Source organism: Cydia strobilella, chromosome 13, assembly GCF_947568885.1.
Source record: "Cydia strobilella chromosome 13, ilCydStro3.1, whole genome shotgun sequence".
NCBI classification, from domain to species: Eukaryota; Metazoa; Arthropoda; class Insecta; order Lepidoptera; family Tortricidae; genus Cydia; species Cydia strobilella.
This window is the reverse complement of record NC_086053.1, coordinates 3,202,754-3,227,640: the sequence shown is the minus strand read 5'-3', so window position 1 is coordinate 3,227,640 and position 24,887 is coordinate 3,202,754. Positions and strand designations below refer to the sequence as shown.

Here is a 24,887-nt window from a genome sequence, read left to right as displayed (position 1 = left end):
GATAAATATATCGATAGTTTAAAAGTTCAAAAGCTTTTTAAAGATTAAGAGGACGCAGGTATTTTTCTTTCTCTTGGTTTGTTGAATTATGAGGGCTTAAGTAATAATCACTCAATTACTCAGACTATATGCTACTCACTGCTGGGCATAGGCCTCCTCTCATGCCCGAGAGAGATCGGGCTATATATTTCCCATGTTGATTCAAAGCGGGTTGGTTTTTTAATTTCTTCACGGATGTACCTATGCAGGTTTCTTCACGGTGTTTTCCTTCACCGAATTGCGACACACATGTACTTTATTTCTTCAATTGGATCATTATTTCCAAAACAATTATTCAGCATCTTTTAAGTAATCAAAATTTGGAATGAAAATGATAGTTAATATGGTAGCTTAGCCACTCAGTTACTTGATACATTTGATCGACCTTAGCTTTTGAGCTGTACTTAGTAGAAAATAATATATTATACAAAGAAGTTACTGCTAGAAACAGCTAGATAGCAGTAGAAAAGCTTTCCTTAATATAAGATAAATGATACTTTTGGAGAAATCAATTTTTGCCGAGATAATAATGAAAAAGGCTACATAAAAAAGTTGAAAAATTGATTAAGTACTAAACTAAATGAATGAATGACAAAATGGCACACAAATTTAATATTGATCAATATTGATTAGGAATAGGTTTAAAAAACCTTTAGCAGAATAATCTCCTTTGTTTATTTTTTCTAAGATTCTGAACCACAACGGTTTAGAGTTGAATAAAACAAGAGTTTTATAAAATGGATCAAACATAGATAAAGTTCCAATTTCTTCCGAAAGTTAGGAATATTGGTGATCTCTGCTCTGTGTATAATTATGTAACTCAAGTACCTACCGTAAAGATCCGTTATCTGCCTGTTCGAATAACTAAGAGTAAAAAAGAGGAAGAGAACAGAATTTCTAGTAGGCCCTCTGAAAGTGCAGGAGCAATGAGCATATCGACAAAATTAATCGACAATCCCAGCATCACCACCGCGCCCCGTCTTAAGGAGCGTCCACAGTGTAGCCGAGGCCGGCGCCCGCGCACGATCCAAAAATACCACCCGGCCATCCCGACCCGCGGCGTGCCCTGAGCTCAACCGTTTTAAAAACAAAACAATTCCACCAACCAACTGTTTTTATTCCAAATTCGAACATCACGCTCGTCTTTTGTTGATTTAAAAACGACTAGTTCTTTTTTTGAACTTCAAAGTGTTGTGCCAGTGGTCTCATGAGGGGCATGTCTCCGACTGCCTTGGGGGCCGATTTGCCTCAGTGGTGTGGCAAGGTTGCTGAAAACTGCCCCCAAGCCCTCCTCGGATGGCTGTATTTGACACACGACCAGAATGATCAGGTAAGACGGATTTAGAACGTATTTAATGCCAACGTCACTGTGTTCCATAAAGTATTTTGGTTCGGGAATTTCACGTTTATTGCTCGTGTGTGAATGCCTAAATGATGTCAGAAGAAATACGAATTAATTAATATTATTTTTAGTAAAATAAAGGTAGAATCTGTCTAAGCTTAATATGCACCGACTCGAATAGAACAAAGCGAGGGAGTGTCATTGTAAACATCATATCTTCATAGAAATTTGTCAATAATGATGACATTTCCACACTTTTTCATTGCAAATGACATGCAGAGTTAGCTTGATCCGTCTCTAGAATTTTGATTACGCGTGAAATATATTTTGAACTTTCCAAAATAAGCATAGAAACTGAAACCCGCAACATTCTGCCATTTCAATCATATATACCTATTCGTAATTCGTATGTGAGTTTTTCGTTAACTTTTATTGTCCACGGAAGTGACCTTTTTCTACAAGGTGTTCGGACTTTTTCGCGTCTTTCCTGTAGACATCGCAAATTTAAGGAAATCTAAAGCAAATTTTTACGCGTTACCTTTCCAGGCGGATACATATTTTTTTATTTACGTACTAGTCGTTAACTTTTATTGTATTGTCCACGGAAGTGACCTTTTTCTAAAATGTGGTTGACCTTCGTATGGAATTGAATTATAGTTTCAAAATTCGTTTCTAGATAAAAGTTTTTTTTTTGCCATCAAAACTATTATTTGTATCTATTTGGCTACCTGGGGATCAATTTTTTATTTATAAGTATATTGCAAGTTTTATAGCAGATTAGTTTTTATTATTAGGTAGGTAGTTTATTGACTTTTTATTGTAGATAATATATTTAATTTTATTGCATAGCTAATGTTATTTTATATAACAAACTGCTATTTTAACTAAATGTAATTTATTCGTTATTAAATAATAACACTCATGAAAGTTATAAATTATTGCTAAAAGACTGAACAGTACCGTGAAGTGTAAGGGATTTTTTTTTTTAATAATAATTTAAAATTACGTCAAAATTCTAATATGTATAATTTAAACATCACCTTTACGGCATGAGTTGACACTTGTCGTTTACGCTAGCGACTGCGTGAACTCGATCACAGTCCGTCTCGCTCGCACATCAGTATTCGTGCGATCAAGAGGGAATGCGATCGAGTTCACGCAGTCGCTATCGTAAATGTCAAATTTCAACTCATGGTTGCTGTGCTTACCTATGTATACTGTTACTTTCGGTTACTAATAAACTATAGATATTTATCTCTATTTACTAGTCCTTTTGGAACTTTATTTCATCCACAACTATTGATGCAGACTGTATAATTATACCACGTATCTTAAACTCTGATTTATAATTAAATTCCAATAATCTAACCTCACTTTTTCTCTTTTCCGTATGTTTTAAGAAACTAAACAGAGCTAAAAGGATATCTACATCTATATTTATTTTAAATGCTAGAGTATGCAAAAAGGAAATTTGAGTTTACTTCTTTACATATTTTCCATTATTATCTAAGTGAGGTTAGTTTTTTGGAATTTATTACAAATCAGAGTACTTATAGCTGTGCACATGTAAAAATACCTATACCTTTGCCTCCAGCTGACGCCGGTATGTTTGTGTATCCACCACTGTTTATGCGCGCACGCAACCGTGGTTCAATGGCCTCTGTTGTGCTTCTGTTGGTCAAATCTGGAGTTCGAAAAATTCAGGAATCAATGTTTCTAAGCATTTGGTTTCTTTAGGAAGAGTTAGAAACAAAAACAATGACCTTAGAATAAATTTAAAAGTGGAAAACTTACTGCCTTGGGTGAGACTTGAACTCACGGCCTCTGGATCGATACTCCAGCGCTCTGCCAACTGAGCCACCAAGACCTCATCCATAGTCAGCAAATCTTCCCACTATATGGGTCTAGGGGACCCTAGCGACATCTACCGTAAGAGTGTTACACTTCTTAAACGGCCACCGGAGTTCCAAGTCATATTGGAAATTCACCAGTTACGATGTGCTACCCATTCTAAATTAATTTTTAACAAGCAGAAACGTCTGCGATCGATGCTATTAAGCTTAGAATAAATTTAAAAGTGGAAAAATAGACCCATATAGTGGGAAGATTTGCTGACTATGGATGAGGTCTTGGTGGCTCAGTTGGCAGAGCGCTGGAGTATCGATCCAGAGGCCGTGAGTTCAAGTCTCACCCAAGGCAGTAATTTTTCCACTTTTAAATTTATTCTAAGCTTAATAGCATCGATCGCAGACGTTTCTGCTTGTTAAAAATTAAAAACAATGACATCAAACATTTATTCAGCAAAGCCACAGGGGCACTTTTACGTGTCAATTTTTACAAGCAATAAAATTAACCAAAAATTACAAAAGACAATTACAAATATGGAATCAATAAAATATTAGAAACTACTGACCAGTGGTAGAGCTTATTGTCATTATAACAAGGTTTACATTGCTAGTTAACCGACACGTCGCTGTTTCATCTCGTTTCAGTTCATCGGCCTGTGAATTTAACGCATTATAAACCTTGAGTGTTAATAGATAAAGTATAGTTTGTCAAAGTCTCATTTCAAACATAGACAGAGAGAATCATACTATATTTGTCTTACACTACTACTAGCACCCAAAAGAATAGGATCAGCATAGGTTTTTTTTTTCTTATTTACTGACAATTTGGTTTGACCAACTATAATTTAGGCTTGGCTTGACACGTGAGCCCTGGGAGGATATAACCAAACGGAGTAGCCATTAACAGACATTCCCCTCTGTCGAAAATAGTCGGCCAATGGTCATACACAATGTATGGACTGACGTTTATCTGACATGGCTATTTTGACGTTACGTATACATTTGACGTTCCCCTCCCCGCAAAAATTGGCAGACTTTTTGTATAGCAAATTACAGACGTGGCGGCTCCGTTTGGTTATATCCTCCTAGGAGGAGTTGATGTTTACCAAGCTTGACGCATATCAAAATAAATAGAGTCCCTGAATAGTGTTGCCAGATCGTACCTTTTAGTACGATTTTGCGTACTTTTTGAACAGCATGCGTACTTAAAACGTACCCCGCCCAAAACCGTACTAAAACCGTACTTTTTGTCTAAACCGTACATTTTAGTACGATTTTACGTACTTTTCCTATGAGCGGTTCAAAAATAGGCAAAAATGGCGTAGAAATAATAGTGATAGACCAAAAAAGTACGATTTATTTGCGTAAAAATTTGTGACCATTTTGTTTTGGTATTTTTGTACCTTACTATTTTGCGTACCAATGTAGTTTTCGTGTATTATCAGTTAAAATAAATCACCCGTTACGCTTTTGCTGTTTATATTGTTTTTTGGAACAAAAAATGAAATTGTATTTTTTTTGGTAAAATCGTACCTTTTTTTAGATCGGGGTCGTATCTTAGTTTTCACTGAAAACTTAAAATTATATCAGGGAGTGATGCCAGAGCACTGAAAACTTTTCAGTGCTCTGGCATCACTCCCTGATATAATTTTATGAGCATCCTTAACAAGCAGAACGATACTCGATGGGGGCGATAGCGTTCAAACAGTTTAGATTGTACTGTATCAATTAATTGATCGTCTTTTATTAAAAGGCACGATCCATACAAACTGTGTTCATTTGAATGAGTTTTAAAGATACCTCTCGCGTCGAATGGTAGTTCCTTCAAGTTTCTATTATTTGGGGTAAAATAAGAATAAAAAATATAGTTAGACCAAGAAAAGTGCACCGATTTTGATAGCATAATACGCAGTGTAAGTGTTATTTATACGTCATAATTTTATAAAAGTTTGACGTTTAAAATGACACTTGCACTGCGTGTGCTATCGATATCATTGCAGACTTTTCTTGGTCTGACTCTAGTAGCTAATACTCTTTCGACTTACGAAATTGTACCGACTGCCAATTCACATAATGGCATTTCTATTTTCCCGAAGCACTTTGAAAGAAAAACATCTTTGATTTACCACATATTTATCTTCAATTAAATTAAAATCCCATTCGTACGTATCAATCAAAGATTCAAAAGTAATCCATTCCTTTGATGCTCATTTGTTTTACTTTATCCGTTCAACGCTGACCGCGGGATTAAAATAGCTATCTAATATTAGGGTTTACCTGGCCACGTGTCTTCATACATGCTACGTTTAATCCTGACTTTCCCGCCCGAGCCCGAGCCCGACGAATTTGTTACGGTGTTGACCTTTTTAGGGTTCCGTACCTCAAAAGGAAAACAAACGGAACACTTATACGATCACTTGTGCGTCTGTCTGTCTGTCTGTCCGTCTGTCACAGCCCATTTTATCCAAAACTATTGGACTAATTAAGTTGAAATTTGGTACACATATGTAAATTTGTAACCCAAAGACGGGCATGTAACGTAAGCAAATGAATTTTAAACATGGGGGCGACTTTTGGGGGGTAAATGAGACAATTAAAAAATAAAGTATTTCAAGCTATACCGTGTTACATATCAAATGCCTATTGCTGCCAAAGACCTAATTTTAAGAATCTCAAATATATATTTATTGTAATTTTAAAATAAATAGTTTAGAAGATATTTAAGAAAATAGCAAAAAAAAAAGCCCCCCCCCTTAATCTCCGAAACTACTGGGTCTAAAATTTTGAAAAAAATACACAAAATAGTTCTTTACTTATATAATTATGACAAGAACACCTATTAGAAATGTGCAGTCAAGCGTGAGTCGGACTTAATTACTTAGTTTTTAATCTGACCCCTACGGGTTTTTTAAAGACATTTCACTCGCGTTTCACATAAAAAAATACATTTTTAAAAATTGTGCAATGTACGGAACCCTTGGAACGCGAGTCTGACTCGCACTGGGCCGGTTTTTTTTATATGATCTTGAACATCGTTCATGCTTATTGGTGCATGTAAAATAAAATAATAAAGTCGTGAGTGAGATGCGTGCTACATCAAAGCGATCATCAAGGTCGTATCAGAACCAGTTCAAATCAAAACAATAACAAATTCTTAAATTAGAATGGAATCTTGGTTAGTAAGGGGTTTGCATACATAAAAGTGTAGGAAATTAAGTGACTTTGAGGGCTTCAACAAGGTGGTCTAACTGTAGGCGAACGTCACTTTCTAGCTAAGCGCAATAGGGGATATTACTGCAATGTTCGGCCACCAGAGTGCTGCACTAGCCTTTTTAGTAAACCATAGAGTAACTTATACATACTGTACCTTTATCAGGTTTTTGACAAGTTTTCAGAGATTTTAAAATATGACATTGATGCATCAAGGCGGTTTGTTTACAGATGACCTACCGGGAAACGCGAATCCGAAATTTCGCTATCTGCCTCTTTATCGCTCGAATATGCAAGAGTGACAGAGATGTTAGACAACGAAATTTCGATTTACTTGTTTCGCGATAGAGATAGACCCTCCGATTGTGGTAGTGGCGCACCCTACGCAAAGTTTCGCTTAATATTCCCTATTGAGCGATGCAGCAAGCCATCACTGTCATTATCAGTATTATCACAATCAAATACACTGAGACTGAGTAACAACTGCAAATTAGTTATTTTATTAAAATTGTTATTTGAAAAAATGAGTTCACTGGCACCAGTATTACCCCGGGGCTTTGGTGTACCTAGGATTAAAACCGGTGGTAGTTTCAGACATTAATTAGTGCATAAATTTAATAATAAAAACTTTCACCATCACATGACATTGTCGTCAAGCCATGCCATCAAGTTCTGGTCATACTTAGGGTGCAACCCATCCGCACTTGACAGACTGATCAACGTCACCCGGCGCGCCGCGGCGGTTTACTATGAAACTTTCCATACAATAAAATTTAGCGAACTCTAACGATGACAAACAGTTTCGTGCAACCGACCCTATTAATAAATCCGTTACAAACAGTCGTAAATCATTTGATTCGGCAGTGTCATATGGGACAAAGGTTCAGACGCCAACTTCCCTAATGAGAAGGAGGCTCAGGTGTCAAAGGACCGGATGCGTTAAATAGGTAACTTGCCACTCATGCGCAATGTAAACATCACAGACCTGCCACGTAACTATAGTCAAAGATAGATATAACTCCGTAATAGATGGATACAGTATTAAAAAAAATGTGCCTCGAAAATCGAGAAAATTTGATTCTCGTTCAGAGGGCGCTACTAGCTTTGGCCTACTGTCGTATAGATGGCGTTGACGGTTTCGTTTGTTATTTAACAATTTTAACGCATATCAGTGAAAGAACATGGGTCAAAATCATAAAAATAATTAATGCAGATAAAAAAAATCATTTATCCATATTTAAATACATTTTATCGTATTTTTATAAATCTTCATTTTTAGTTTTAAAGTGTGTCGATAGATGGCAGTGAATTTACTATGACAGTACCGCTCTAGTATAAGTTACTCTATGCTATAGTTTAGATGTAGACAAAATAGGGTCAGGTTAGGAATCTTATATTTAAGGTACCTATTGTTGTTTATTAAGCCTGACTAACAGGTAACAAGAAAGCAAAGTTAGTTTTTGCCCCGAATCCCGATTTTAAGTTCCAAGCAAACGAAAGTTTCAATTTTAGAATCGATCATAGCAAATGTTGATTTAATTCGTAGTTATATGCGGAATTCTTAGACTTTTGATCAAAATAACACATTAACATTAACTGGAAGAAATCCCTTAAAGGGATAAGTTCGCCTTTGTACTGCCTATTTCTGTGCCATATTTGTGTTCTGTGTTTTGTACAATAAAGAGTTTATACATACATCGTATACATACATACATTTTTAATTACTTTGTCAAATCTCGATCTCGTCGAGATTAATCTCGATCTCGAAAGTCTGACGGTCGAGATCTCGAAACACCCAATCTCGATTCAGATTTTTCGTGCGAGATCTCGAATCACCAATCTTGGTGCGCGATTGCATTCCCTAGCTACAATGGTCCGGGCCCGGGCCGGGGCATCCGACACTTCAGTTTTCTATGAAATCATCATGTGATCACCGTGGAATTCTGCCTTGACTGAAAAAGAATAGGGCCCCAAAAGTTTTACAAAAAAAAAATTGTAAGAGAGAACGGACTATAGACGGCAGGGTAGAGTTGTTATAAGGTATACATGTCATAGTATTAGTGATTCTTAAACTTAAATAACACTTTTTTAACGTCCACGTTGCTCAAAACTTTACAATACAATATGTACTTTTAGAATGTCGGGTAAATGCCAAAATTGCCCTTAAATCCATCTAATTAGAGTCCATTTTTGATATTACCAGACAATTTTAAGAATTTATTTTCGCGAATATACCATATAATATGACCCAATATCTTGACCAAGAGTAATGAACAAAAATTTGAACAGAGAAATACTACTTTTCATAAACCCACACTATCCAGAAAGTTGATGACGAATCATCACAGCACTGGAGAGCTTCCGACACGAGTTCTGAGTGCTGACTAACAGCAACACTACTAACCATTTGTAACCCTTAAATCGTTGCAATAAAGTTTATTATCAGTTAAATGTCGATGACTATTAATAACGGGACCACCACTCTAGGTCTAAGTATTTATACTCGTTAGCTCGTAACCCATAAACGCTGATGATTGGTTAATTAAACTTTGATTAGATTTCGTGCGTGGTTTCGTACTTGTTTTAAAGTCATAATAATTATGTGATTTTATGAGTCCCACTAACTCTCATTTAAACATTCTGAAATAACATGCATTTTGACATGGAGCGAGTAAAAGTTTTGTATGTAAAACTTCTACTCGCCCTAATATCTGTTTGTTGTTTTTAATCTATGTTTTAAAATAAGAACATATCCGGCCAGTACAATCAGACAATGCGGCCTTCACCACTAGCTTCGTCAATTTTTCTTTATATAGTAAAATATAACTTTTTTTTAGATTACTTATAACTTTTAAGTTTTAAGTATCAGTTAAGGTTATTCTCCGTCTGTCCGGTATGTCGATTAAATTATAAAAAGAAAATTAAAACGTAAATGATTCCATCATATCGACTTGAAAATGTTTTTTTTTTCTTTTCGGTTCTAAAATACGTGGAACTATTTTTTTTATCGGGTTCCCCTTGACTCGTGATCTTGACTCGTGAGCCTGCTATGGCTGAAGAAGAGTATTATAATTGTGTGACATCTACTGTGACCTAATTCTATTTGAGAATAAATTCTTAGTCATATTAATCGAAATGATTAATCTTAATAGTCTGTAGCGTGTATCGCGCATGCGCGGTGGATCGTAATGCGCAGAGCAGATGCAAGCGCACGCCGCGATTTCATTTGTTTCTCGACGCACTATTCGAAATTCGAATGTCCTTAACAGAGCTGATAGAGTTAGACCAAGAAAAGCCTGCAACGATTTTGATAGCACACGCAGTGCAAGTGTTATTTACAGGTCATAATTTCATAGAAGCCTGACGTTTAAAATAACACTTGCACTGCGTGTGCTATCAAAATCGTTGCAGGCTTTTTTTGGTCTAACTCTAAGCAATAATGTGTCAACCCGCATTAATTTTGCAATAAAATGTCAACTCAAAAGATTGACGCTTAAGATTGACATTTCGTTGCAAAATTTATGTGGATTGACTCATTTTTGCTAAACAGCATCCCTGTCCGTTCTGATTTAACAATTTGTTACTACCTTGAAGATGGCTCATGCTGATTGGTGCATGCGAAATGGAGTGAAAGTGCGTGATTTGTGCGCCAATCACGACGAAGACAATCGTCAAGGTCATATCAAAACCTTAACAAATTATTATTCACAACGACGCGGGGACTTAATCGCGTAAAATAAGTTTTAAATTTACCTCCGACGTTTCGAGGACGGCGTTGTCCCCGTGGTCTCGGGTAAATTTAAAACTTATTTTACGCGATTAAGTCCCGTCGTTGTGAATAATAATGAGTAAAAATCGTGAAAGTTTAAATCAGTGCCTTAACAAAGTGTTAAATTTGCGACCTCCTGGAAGTTGAATTAAATTGCTCGCCACTGCATCTGCATCCTGAGGGCCCACCGCGAATATCTATCACTCTTGCACATTACGATTGAAAGGCCAATAGACGAACGAACGGGGCGAGGGCCTTTAACGCATTCACTGCCAACGTTTTCGTAGCGCTACGCTCGTAGCCGATCCCAGCGTTTTCCCGCTTCGTAGAGGAAAGCGACTACGAACAGAGTACCCTTCCGGGTTCCTGGCACTCAATGTGTTATAAGTAGGTACTTGTCGTATGTAGGTACTAACTATTTGCTGTTTTGTTATAACATGTAACTACTAAGAGCCATTTATGGGTGTGTGTTTATCTTCGAGTGTATTTAATATGCAGCTCAATGACGCATTTTATGGGTGCGTCTAATTTTTCTGACATTTCCACTACAATGATATAAAGTAAAGTAAATAAAGTATTAACTTTATTGACTTACCACTAAGATAGTGGCTTTATTGAATTACCACTAACAAACAATACAGGGTGCAACTCATTTACCAAACAAAAAATATAGTCCCATCATTATGACTTGCTTTTGCATTAGCAAGTCAAAATGATGCGATATTATTTGTGGTATTTTCTATAAAACGGGACCTTATTGTCGATAGTGCTTACGCCATTATAAACGATGCTCCGATATAAATACAATGCCGCGCGACGCAGCGCTGTGCGGCGTAAGCGAGGTATGGGCACTGTAAATGACATTTAAGAGAGGTATGGGCACTGTGAATGACATCTCGCTTTGTGTGGTAGGGCACAGGACAGCGGATGTCATTACAGATCTAGAGCAGAACCCAACTGGGGAGGTACCTCCACCTTACAGAAAACCGCAGCCAAATAACACTAGACCCTACTAATACGTAGTGTTGTGTTCCTGCCGGTAAGTAAGGTTGCCAGAGTTCGAGGGAGAGGAGTGTTAGGGTCGGCAACGCGCATGTAACAACTCCTCTGGAGTTGCAGGCGTACATAGGCTACGGAGACTGCTTAACATCAGGCGGGCCGTATGCTTGTTTGCCACCGACGTAGTATAAAAAAAAGCGCCACCGACAATAAGGTCCCTTTTTATAGAAAATACCACATATTTTCATGTCAAAATTCGAGCGCCTTCACACACAAACCGCGACTTAACGATGGAGTTGCGTAAAGACGTGTTAGATATTCCTGATCTCAGATCTTCAAAAGTTAACCCACCATTTTTCTCATTCCAGTGGCTCCCGGGTTCAGTATGGGGCCCTCTACCCACTGCGGCGACGTCCACCCAAGCGCCTTCAGATGACACTAGTTCTTTGGCAGAGCAGCTAGCAGCACTGTCGCTACGGCGTCCACCGCGCCCGCCACCGCCTGCTTATATGTGTCACCTTTGCTTTAATAAGGGACATTACATCGGAGATTGTCCTCAGGTAAGATTAACATTTTATGATTTTAAACTACTAGTTTACATATACTAAAGTTTTTAATTCGTTGTGTTTAGTTAGAAGAAAAGCATACCTACTTAATCTCTCTTAAGACGTGACCCTGAAAATTTTCAGCCAGTGCCAATTGCCAGCATATTATAGTTTTTTCGTGTACGATACTTACCTACAAAAAATCCTGTAAAGAATGTGTTCAGTAATCATTGAGAAGTCAAGCAGTCATTCACAATGTTTTTTTTTTAAATCATGCCCAGTCCACACTGTCCAAACAAAACAGGTGGTTATAGTATAAGAATGACGTCGATGTCACAATTTAATGAAAATTTGTGATTCGTCAAAAACTGCTTCCTCGACCAGTGGGCACGGTGCCAATGAATTGACATTTAGCTGTAGAAGAATAAGGGATCCATACAATTGGTATTATTATATCCCTGGTTGCCCTGAAAACCAGCGCCATGGCTAAATAAGCATGGCTAAGTCGTCGGCATATGCTGTGGCATCCATTTTACAAACTAATTAACATATTTGAGGAGTTCCTTAATATTCTAAGATTAATACTGATATTAAGATGCCACGTCAAATCAAGTAACCGGCGATCTAAATTCCTGACGACCGGCGCTCTATACGTAGTCCATAGGCCCCACTTCAGTTTTGAATGTCAATTTGACCGACTTTAATTTTAAATTTTGAATCGTAGTCCCAATTTTAGCCCAAATTATGGTCTTATGAAAGTTGATAAGTGAGTTAATTTCTGATTTTTTTTAAATAATAAAACTAATAATAAGCTATAATTCCTAAGAAACCAATTATTTATGATTTTGTATGTAGTACCTAGATAAAGTCAACATCAAAAGTAGCGGATAGCAACAAAAGAATCTGCCTCTATCTAATAGTTTTACAAATAGATATTACAAATGAGAGAGAGATCTGTTTCACCCGAATTGTTTGATATGTGTTTATTTGTGCCATTCTCAATCAAAAGGGTACTTATTGTCGGTTGTCAATAAGGCGCTATTTCCATATATAATTAATTTGAAATCAACCTTATCGACAAGCGACAATGTCGTATCTTTTGGTTGAAAACGTCACATTTAAATATTAGACAGTAAAATGTACCTACTTTCGAAGCGTAATCTCTACTACGCTACTATTGATGTTGAATGCTCTTACTACATTTATAGATGTTTTTAGACGAATTGACGGAGAATATTTCCAATTTTCTCAGAAATTGTGTTCCACTTATCAGTAATTCTACAATACAAATAACTTAAGTAAAGCTAAGTGGGATCACAGTTAACACACTTCAGTAGTAAAGTGGCGTACTCCAGAAACAAAAGAAGCTTTTAAACCGTAACTCTACAGCCGGAGTGAGCAAAAACTAAGACTAATAGCTTGCATGAGGCCGTAAATTAAATTTTTAGACACAATAGGGCTAGCACATGTGCATTTTTGACCCCAGATGTAAGATGAAGCTGAACTGTTTTAAAAAAATTTTTGTATATTGTTTCGTTACCGCGACTGGTAGCCATTTATTTGGTAGCCCAACATGCATTACAATGTAGGTACAGTCGCCATCAGATATATCGGAGCGGCCGAGGTGCTCACAAATATCTCAACACGCCTCTATTGTCAAGGCGCTAGGTGCGTGTTCAGATATTTTGAGCACCTCGGCCGCTCCGATATATCTGATGGCGACTGTACAGTCAGCAATACTATTAGCTTAGCACCTTTGCATACAAATTTCTACGCCGGGGGAGTACTTTTTCTCTGCAGCTGACTGTACAAATTCAGTTTCATTCTAATTAGAACCTTTCATAAATGAAATAAAATAGCATTTCTTTTGTTTTATTACTTTCTCACAAAAACAAAATTCATCCCAATTGACTATCGAACAAGATACAAATTAAAAATAGGCACATATTGTTTGGTGGAAGATTAAATAACATAATACATTCCTGCATTTTGAGCTCTTTTCCTGTTTTTTGTCAGTGCCCATGACATAGAAAGCAGTAAAGTAGGTATATGTATCTCATAAAATTAATTTTATTAATTAACCAAAACATAATAAATTTTCTAGATTTAGATATTCAGTACAGATGACAGGCATGCGTAGGTAAGTAACTAAAAAGAAGATTAAATAATTTCACGGTTTAGGCCAGGATTACACTCGTAAGTTTTACTTACGTAGGGACACAGCTATACTACAGAATGAGATATGAACATCGTTATCTCATTCTAGCAAATAGCTTTGTCCCTAACTTACGTAAGTAAAACTTATGAGTGTAATCCTGGCCTTAGACTCACTTGTTTTAGTCACTCCCCAGGTAGCAAAATGAAGTCAAATGACGTCAGCGACGTCATAATGACGTAATAATGCCGTCATTATGACGTCGCTGACGTCATTTTACGTCATTTTGCTACCTGGGTCGCGCGACATGTTGTGTTAGTATGTCTCACAACAGTTTAAATTCGATTAAAAAGAAGATATTGCAATGAACAGTTATCCAACCTTTGCCCAAGCATATATAGGCCAAAGCAATTGCGAATGCTCAAACAGAGCCCATGTGTTTGTCAAGAATAGTAAAAGAACATCTTAAATCGGGGCAGGTCATAGTTCAGGAACAAAGATTGTTTGTGTCCGTTGTGCGGGTTGTACCGTGACAATGCCTGCTTTGTGTGCAGTAGCCAGTATGATTCCGGCTGACGGGCCAATTCGAACAATGATCTAGATATCAACTAGATATCCACTAGTCAATCAATCAATCAATCTTTGGGTATTTGCTCCATCGATATTGTCGATGATCCCACCATAGAGTAACTTATACTAGAGCGGTACTGTCATAGTAAATTTTGTAACCCAAGTAAATTCACTGCCATCTGTCGACACACTTTAAAACTAAAAATGAAGATTTATAAAAATACGATAGAATGTATTTTAATATAGATAAATGATTTTTTTTATTTGCATTAATTATTTTTATGATTTTGACCCATGTTCTTTCACTGATATGCGTTAAAATTGTTAAATAACAAACGAAACCGTCAACGCCATCTATACGACTGTAGGCCAAAGCTAGTAGCGCCCTCTGATCGAGAGTCAAATTTTCTTGATTTTCGAGGCACGTTTTTTCCTTAGACTGTATCTATCTATTACGGAGTTATATCTATCTTTGATTCCACCAACGTCAATGTTTAGGAAGGCACGTGCTTCATGAAGAACATCCACGACCCACGACGCAGTTCACTCAGATGAGAATCGAATGTAGATCTACCAGCGGTGTCAGCATGGTTGTATTTTTATCACCTGTCACTATGCCTGTCACTTTCGCACTTATCTACTTGTTAGAACGTGACAGGCATTGTGACTGGCGATAAAAATGCGACCGTGCTAAGCCCGTAGGCCAAACAAACATATTTTATTTAAACTAACTACTACTGTTTTAATGTGTTTAGCTAAAACGTTCACAAAAGGGGAGATGAAGCCGAAACGATAACGAGATATTTAAGAAAGTCATGTCAAATTTGCCATTTCCGCAATTCCGAATGTCCTCTTGAACGATTTCTTTAAAATTTGCTTAAGATATTACTTAGACATCCAATGGATATCTAATGGATATCCCAAAACGTCACAATAATTGTAGCGTAAAATGACAATTGGTTTCTCGAATCCAACTGGAAAAGATAACTAGTTGAGAACTAAACTATAAAGTATCTATTAGATCTCGTATTGTTCTCGTAACTAGTAATTATCACGTTGTTCGAATTGACCGGCCCGTGACTGCCACATACCGTACATTTGTACAATATGCGTGGTAGCCCAGGTAGCAAAATGACGTCAAATGACGTCAGCGACGTCATTATGACGTAATAATGCCGTCATTATGACGTCGCTGACGTCATTTTACGTCATTTTGCTACCTGGGAGGTATTGGTTTATCTGTCAAAAGTTATTTTGGTGAGTATTTAGGCGTTTGCATTGTCGACATTTTCGTACAAATAAAAAGAACCATTTTTGTCATTTGGGTTAATTAGGCTTCCGTACCGTACCTCAAAAGGAAAAAAAGGAACCTGTCCGTCCGTCTGTCTGTCACAGAATCAGTCTACTTGTTACGAAAATACTGGACCAATTACGTGGATTTTTGTACATATTTGGGGCATTTTCTATGAAAGGAGACCTTATTGTCGATAGCGCTTACGCCGCACAGCGTCGCGCGGCGTTGTATTTATATCGGAGCATCGTTTATAATGGCGTAAGCGCCATCGACAATAAGGTCCCTTTTTATAGAAAATACCACATTTAATATGTAAGTCTGTAACGTAACCCAAAAATGGACATGTAACGTATTTTAATTATTTTAAACATGGGCTTTTGAGAGTTAAAGGGGATATAAAAAAATATTCACAATTTTTTTTTTTTTTTTTATGTGATATTCAGCAAACGAGCAGACGAGCCGCCTGATGGGAAGCAGTCATCGTCGCCCATGGACGTAAGCAACATCACAGGAGCCACTTAAGCATTGCCGACCCTTGAGAACCTTTTTCTTGAAGAATCCCATGTCGTAGCACAAAGGAAATACCTCAGGAGGCAACTCATTCCACATTCTGCACGTTCTGGGAAGAAACGAGCGGGATGCCCGCTTATTCATGGTGTGCCATGTGTCTAAGAAGTGAGGATGAGCTTTGCTCCTTTGGCGGGAGGTGCGGTGATAGAAACGAGACGATGGCACCAGATCAAAAAGTTCTTCGGAACATTCCCCATTGTACAGACGGTAGAACATGCAAAGAGAGCCAACGTCTCTCCGAAGACTAAGAGGTTCTAAGCCGTCAGTAAGTTCGGAATTGCCGACAATACGAACTGCCCGACGTTGGATGGAGTCAAGGGGAAGGAGCTGGTATTGTGGAGCGCCAGACCAGAGATGAGAACAGTACTCCATATGGGGTCGAACCTGCGCTTTATATAACAAAAGTCGGTGACCCGGTGTGAAGTACTGTTTGGCTCTGTTAAGCACCCCAAGCTTTTTGGAGGCCAGTTATTTTGTGTTATACAAAATGGCTAAAAACCAAAATGTATGAAACAGCCAAACTTTTTTTCGCGATTTCGGGGTTGGTCCCATAGTAAAAGTTGTTCAGTATAATCCCAAAACCTCCCTGGCAATTATATATTTTTTGGCACCGTGTATATGAAGGCTCGTGCGAATACCCATATATTTTTTTTACAATTTTTATATACGACAAGGAGAAAATTGACATCGATTGTCACAGTGGAAGTATTTAATAAAGAAACAAATTGTTTCAACTCAGATTCAACCCAGATGTAAAAGAAATTTTATTTATTTATTTAAGAAACAAACAGTATTTTATAGTTCTACATAACACTGGAAATTTTCTTAGCTAGACTTACAGTTTCCTTAATGAAAATATTTTAACATCATGTTTAATAAAAAAAAAAAAACTGTAATAGATGTCATATATTAAAGAAAAATTGACGAAGCCCTCCAGTGGTGAAGGCCGGATTCGAACCGGCGTCTTTAACTATCGCGGCTAACGCCATGAACCCCTAAGCCACCCCGCCGGTTCGAATCCGGCCTTCACCACTGGAGGGCTTCGTCACTTTTTCTTTAATATATGACATCTATTACAGTTTTTAATTTACATGTGTGACTACTTAAAAAATACAAATCAAAATATTTAATAAAATAATTTGATTTGTTCCCAAACTTGTTCATCATTTTTAATACTTATACCTTCCATATGCCAGTTACACTTTGCAGCATAGGTATCACCATTCTTTGTTTACATTTAAAACGCCACTTATTTTAAAGGTCCCACATAACCATAACATCCCATCTAGCCTTACCTTCTAGGAAAGTCAACGCGGCTACATTCAATTCTCAAGCATTTGCTGACCTGCTGTAATTCGATCGACTACCCACTCGAATAGGGCTGGGGTCCTATTCGGCTCGTGATAGTGATAGACCGTGACGTGCCACCATGTTATGTTAACTATTTAATTATCACCTCAGCAGCTCGAACAAGCCTTTTTTTTGTTTCTCTGTATTATTCTGTTAATTCGAAATACATTTTAACCTTAATTATGTTCTCACTACTGAGGTGAATGTGTGCAACACGAGAGCAGTTATTTTACATAAGAGGATACACTGCGAACAAGATATTTATGGAACAATCATTGTTATACTGGATGTACAGGTCATAGATGTATCAGTATTGCTACAGTGAATGTTACATGTCATTGATGTATCAGTATATGGTCTACTTTAACTACCTACATTAAGGACTAATCTAGACTCAAGTAAGAATATATGTTTTGTTACTAACCAGTGGTAGATATTTCGAACAAGCCTTTTTTTTGTTTCTCTGTATTATTCTGTTAATTCGAAATACATTTTAACCTTTAATATGTTCTCACTACTGAGGTGAATAATTATATGTGCAACACGAGAGCAGTTATTTTAAATCTCGTGTTTTTGAGTTCCTCGCTACGCTCAAGATTCTAGCTTAGAATTTTTTATAGAATCTTTCGTTGACTCGGGACTCAAAATCAACACTCGTAAGAAAAACCAATTTTCCTCTCTTGTTGCACAAATGACTATTGTGTGGAGGTCGGGTTACGATGTGTTATTGTAGCGTGTTGGATAGGCCCCTTCCTTGTGTATTTCTATTGGTTACGTGAGCTTTGTCAAGTCTGTAAAGCTGCTTGTGCTTGTTTGCCACCATTAATTTGCTATAATAAAACTACTGTTGAATCTCTTGATGCATAAAAATCTAAAGAAGGTCGTTATGGTTCCACGTTCCACTATGACACTTTTCAATTATACTTTTACGAACATAACTGATCTTTGAACAAGCAATAGTCGACTTTATATCGATGGTGTAAGCACTTTAACGATTGAATAAAAATTGATGATTAGTTAAACAATGTAAGTGAAGTCGCAGACAACAGATTGTAAAAACAAAGACTTATTTGTGACACTTATGCGGACAATAAGATTTTGAACCCCATTTCATAGAACATTAGGCTGTAAGTCGATTTTTGAGCATGTTACGGTTGATGATACGAGTCTGATCCAATGCACTTCTGACTATTTGGTTTCCAGTCTACATAATTTAATCATTCCGTATAAGAAGCGCTGGTGGCCATGGCCTAGCGGTAAGAGCGTGCGACTTTCAATTCGGAGGTCGCGGGTTCAAACCCCGGCTCGTACCAATTAGTTTTTCGGCTTATGTACGAAATATCATTTAATACCAGTCGCTTTTCGGTGAAGGTAAACAATGACTAATCCCTCTGGGTTGGATCCCTTTGGGTCAGATGGCAGTCGCTTTCGAAAAAACTAGTACCTACGCCAATTCTTAGGATTAGTTGTCAAGCTGACCCCAGGCTCCCACGAGCCGTGGCAAAATGCCGGGATAACGCGAGGAAGATGATGATGATATTTTAATTATCCCACCCAATCTAAATTTCTTTCAATTCCAGGCCCGTCCAAAAGGCGAGGGGTTGACGCCGTATCAGGGCAAGAAGCGGTGCTTCGGCGAGTACAAGTGTCCCAAGTGCAAGCGCAAGTGGATGTCTGGGAACTCCTGGGCCAATAATGGACAGGAATGCATCAAGTGCCGCATCAACGTGTTTCCTCATAAGCAGGTTAATGTCTTTTCTTTGTAATTGGGGTTTAATAAGTGTACGAATCGGCTGATGGTACCACCTCTCTGATATATGTATATATATCTTGGCTGACGTTGAAGGGGCGTAGCTAGAGGATATGGCACCCGGGGCTGTCACCAAATTTGCGCCCCCTGACGACTGACAAAAGTTTCCCTGCTGCTGCCTTTTGCCCATTTTGGCGCCCCCCTTGGATGGCGCCCGGGGCACTTGCCCCCTCTGCCCCCCTGGTTACTCCAGTGCGTTGACCATCGGTGGAATGGAGTTTAGTTAGGCGTGAAGCAGGTCTCTCGCAGCCAACGTCACTACATCCTTGGGAGCTAGTAGCAGTGTTATTGAGACTTTGGTCTTCAGTACGATGAAAAAACGTCCCCAGGTCACTACCTGCGCCACTGTACGTGTGCAAGTGTCCCAAGTGCAAGCACAAGTGGATGTCTGGAAACTCCTGGGCCGATAATGGACGGGAGTGCATCAAGCGTAGGATCAACGTGTTTCCGTAAATTGTATATCCCAGTAGGCTACGTTTCACGTTTGCGGTATGCCGGATAGAATAACGTCAAAGAAGAATACATTGCACACACAGACACACACATTGCAGACATTGCAGGCTAGAATACACTGGGCTTAAATAGAGCAGCTTGGAGAGCACTGGTGAAGAGTGCACAGTCGTCACGACCCTCAACCATGAGGATACGACAAGGAAGACAGTATGCCGGATCCGGATGGCTTGTGGGCTAAAACAAAAAATTGTATCCCAGAAAATCGAACCTGAGGTCGAGAAACCACGACGGCCTTGGCAAGACCTTTGATAGGTCCTGGTGAGACGGGTCAAGACAGAAATATGTGTACTGGAGGAGGAAAGCCTTTGACTAGCAGTAGGACATTCTAGGCTCGTAAATAAAAATATCTCTATCTCTAATACAGAGGATCTTTCTCAAAATGCATCTCCAGATACCTATTATCTAGATATATGTCGTTAGGGTCTACTGTCGTGAGTGTAAAAGAGTTTTTAAGAGCAAGTTTGGCCTGGCCAGCCACATAAGAGCTCATGAGAGGGAGAAACCTTGATTGTTGAGGTCGCCGTCATCGAAATGTCATGTGGAGGACTATATATATATGTCGTAACCTTGCCTCACTTTTTTATCATCGTTACGAGTTATGAGACTATGTAATTTCCTAATGAATATTTTATTTCTAATTTCAGAGACCACTTGAGAAGCCAGACGGTCTTGACGTGAGTGACCAGTCTAAGATCCATCCACAACATCTCTGCCAGAAATGCCGTTCGCTCGGATACTACTGCCGCCGTGAATATTAAGAAACTTGTAAATGCATCTTACTAACACGTTGTGTGACAAAACAAGAATTGTCTAAATTTTTATATACCGTTCTGGTGGCTAGTAAATCTACCCTGACAAGGGTCAGTCAGTTTAAAGGTGGGTTCCCACGGCCCGTGTTATTACAGGTCAGGCACGCCTGTGGATGCATGTGCGGCTATCCGTCGGGAGTGGGTGACGACAGGCGACCACAAGCCTCATTGGATGCGACCGTTCCCACAATCTGAGGCGGGGTCAGATCTGTGAAACAACGGACCGTGGGAACCCACCTTAAGAGAGACCACACTAGTTTCTTTTGAGCATCAGCGTTTAATCAGCGCTTGAAAAATGTGACACTGCGCAGTTGCGGCAACGTTGCGACGAGGAGCAGGCATAGAGTTGACTAGACGCCCACGCTCGGGAGACGTTACTGTGGGGTCTCAACAAATGTATGGAGGTCGGTTAGCGTCTAGCGTTGTACGTACTTACGTTCCAAAGCCCTTGGGTAGAGACGTACTGTCCTTATGCTCTGTATTGCCACCACTGCTGCACATGTATAATTTATCGCTATTTTTTTTATTTTTTTTGTCGCCGTTATTAATCCGGAAGTATTTCTTATCAGCATACTTTTCCAGAATTATGAAAGTTTATAATTTTTTCAGGCTACAGACAACACTTGATGTGGTGAACACAACACCTAAAAAATTTGATGCTCTCTAACTGATGACTGTGTTGCTCCAAAGATTTGCACAAATGATAAAATATAAATGAAACGATCGACCGTTATTAGATTTAAGAATATTTTATAATGGTTTTGAAACATTTAATTGGCAGTTACCCAAAGTCAAAGTGTGTTTCCTAACGTCTAAATAAGACGAGGCGAGCACTCAACACATCCATGGCCAAGTCCGGCAACGCCCTGGCCGCGGCCTCTACCCCCTCCTGCCGCAAGGCAGAGAGACGGCCGAGTACGATCAGTTTCACGTTGTTGTTAGCACGCTGCGGCAGCCTGGGGGGTGGGGGGAAAGTGTTTGTGTAACTGTTATATAATTGAAGATTATATTCGAGTATTTATTGAAAAAAGTCGGTTTCTGTCATTTAGTGACAGAAAATTACGCTAATCGACTTTTTAAATCTCCATTTAATTTTTTCGTCCCGGTTTCGGGCCACACATTGCATAAACGAAACGATCGACCGTTATTAGATTTAAGAATTTTTCAGGCTACAGACAACACTTGATGTGGTGAACACAACACCTAAAAAATTTGATGCTCTCTAACTGCTCCAAAGATTTGCACATATGATAAAATATAAATGAAACGATCGACCGTTATTAGATTTAAGAATATTTTATAATGGTTTTGAAACATTTAATTGGCAGTTACCCAAAGTCAAAGTGTGTTTCCTAACGTCTAAATAAGAAGAGGCGAGCACTCTCAACACATCCATGGCCAAGTCCGGCAAAGCCCTGGCCGCGGCCTCTCCCACCTCCTTCCGCAAGGCAGAGAGACGGACGCGGACGAGTACGATCAGTTTCACGTTGTTGTTAGCACGCTGCGGCGGCCTGGGGGGTGGGGGGAAAGTGTTTGTGTAACTGTTATATAATTGAAGATTATATTTGAGTATTTATTGAAAAAAGTCGGTTTCTGTCATTTAGTGACAGAAAATTACGCTAATCGACTTTTTAAATCTCCATTTAATTTTTTCGCACCGGTTTCGGGCCACACACTGTATAAACGAAACGATCGACCGTTATAAGATTTGAGAATATTTTATAATGGTTTTGAAACATTTAATTGTATATTTCGTATATTGATATTGTTATGGGTGTACGATTTCTAGCATAGAGATTTATTTTATAAATTTGTCAAGCTGCAGTGATTCTGATTATTTGATATTATATCAGAATAGGTACTTATTTTTCGTATCAAAGAACAAAGAAAAGAATAGAAAGTAGGAACTTGTATCATAAATGTTCTTGAAAATTGATTAGGCATTAAGTACTCGTACTTTGGTTTCAAATTGAAATAACCGTACTTGTCTTTTTCTTTATGTATTATTACAATCAGTAAGCATTTGAAATTTATTCATTTTAATTTGAGTGTTTTTTTATGTATACCACACATATGATTTTTAATGGATCTTTTTAATTAGGTAAATGATAAGTGTTTTCTCCAAATGGCATTGCAGTTACTTATAGATTTATTTGTATATTTAGACTTTAGACTTTTTAAAATTGTTAATAAAAATGTTAAATGTTTTAATTTTTTAAACGTACAGTCAGCTGCAAAAATACAGCTGATCATTGCATGAAGAAGGAGTAAGAAGTTATTGCATCTGATTGTACATTTTTAACCGTTTTACTAATATCATTCATGTAAAGGCAGCTATTATGTATATAATGATATAAAGTTTGTATTCATTTATCAATTTTATCATCATTTTCATTTCGAGTATCATTATTTTAAATGATATAATCGGAAATATTTACTCATATACTTAGTAAATTCGTTTTTACAATCATCAAAGTCAAATATATCATGTTCATTTTACCAATTAAGAGAGCTAAGGTTATAATGATAAGGACTCAGGGCCATTTCAATTTTTTGAGTAGCATCTTCATTGTTTTTTTGTGAGAGTCATAGATATATTATAGAACAAAATATAGGGAATAATTTATAATTCTTATATTAAATACCAATTTTCATGGGATTCGTATTTTAAATAAAATAGTCCCGGGTCAGAGTCAACTCCAAAGAATCCGTGAATTCTTCAACGTGCCAAAATTTATTATAATTAAGATTTAATAAGATTATTAGATTTATATGTATGTTAAATTACCATTATAACTTTTTATTATGTCAGTTGTAAATGTGCCATTGAACATGTAGGTTAGTTATTTTGTTTTTCGCTTAAGTATATTTTTCAAATTTGCTGTCAATACACAATACTATAATGTACAATGATACCTCACGACTTTGCCCTGGAGTGTACATAAATATTTATAACAAAATAAGAAATTACTTGCCTATAATCGCCTGCATTCAGTCATTATTATCTAGTACATTACGATACAAGTGCGAAAAGTAAGAAATCCGCAACGAGTGACGATGGTGATACATTAAAACACGACCGAAGGGAGTGTTTTAAATCGACACGAATTACCTTTTTGCACGTGTATTGTAGAACGATTTACAGTACATATGGCCCTTTAAATTTTCGACAAACGCACGTATAGTGCTACTTACCGCACCAGAGCGGTAAATTAGCACCATATGTACTGGGAAATATATAAACTTTTCAAGAAAAACACAGCAAGACACTCCAGTGTAAAATCAAATAACAATAAGAATTAATTTCATCAGCAGTACACTTTTATTTTAGTTACCATCTATGACATCTATAACTGCAGTTATATTTTATTGTTTCATTAGTTGTCCTTTTTTAATAAACTGAATATCTAAATATCATAGATGACTATTGGATTATTTGAAACCAAAGATAAAAAAATAGGTATAAGCTAGAATGTGCCATAACTAGACCTAGAACTATTTCTAACAAAAACAAGGGATTGACAAAATGAAACATCGACAAACAAGTTATCGATAAACAAGCAACTCAAAGATAAATATATAAAATAAAATATAATGAGATAAGTAGATATAACTCACCGAAATGTTACAAGAATATAAATCAAATGCAAATCGTCATATATTTCCCCTATTTATAGTACCTGACTATAAAAACGAAAACTATTGTACCTATATACTATACAGCGTGTATTTTTGATACGAACAAGCTTTTATAAAAAAAATACTTCTTCTTCTTTCTCCTCGCCACTTTCCGGTACGCGGGGTCGGCTTTCTTAATCTTGAGACGCCTCTTGCTCCGCTGATAAACGTCGTCGGTAGGCCGATCTCCTTTATGTCTCTCTGGACATTCGTCATCCAGGTAGTCAGCGGCCTACCTCTCCATCTATCATGCGTAGCCGTAGAAAGGCACTCTTTCACGACATCGTCTTCGGATCTACGCATTACACGGCCGTACCACCGTAACTTGGTTAGTTTGTCAGTAATGGGTGATGCGACGTTCTAAAATTGCACTTAGTTCGGCATTGC

The 24,887-nt window shown here is 37.7% G+C and overlaps 1 protein-coding gene and 1 non-coding gene across 2 annotated transcripts; both read left to right on the top strand.

Annotated features, from left to right (window-relative positions):
* Positions 1-973: 973 nt before the first annotated feature.
* On the top strand, positions 974-21,702 carry LOC134746511 (zinc finger CCHC domain-containing protein 24-like). The gene is made up of 4 exons (XM_063680923.1): positions 974-1,369; positions 11,575-11,766; positions 19,271-19,435; positions 20,658-21,702. The coding sequence occupies exons 1-4, from the start codon at positions 1,247-1,249 to the stop codon at positions 20,769-20,771; spliced, it is 594 nt and encodes a 197-aa protein (XP_063536993.1). The 5' UTR covers positions 974-1,246; the 3' UTR covers positions 20,772-21,702.
* Positions 3,508-3,580, top strand: Trnad-auc (transfer RNA aspartic acid (anticodon AUC)). Its single transcript has one exon. It is a non-coding gene; the product is annotated as a tRNA-Asp (tRNA).
* Positions 21,703-24,887: the final 3,185 nt, after the last annotated feature.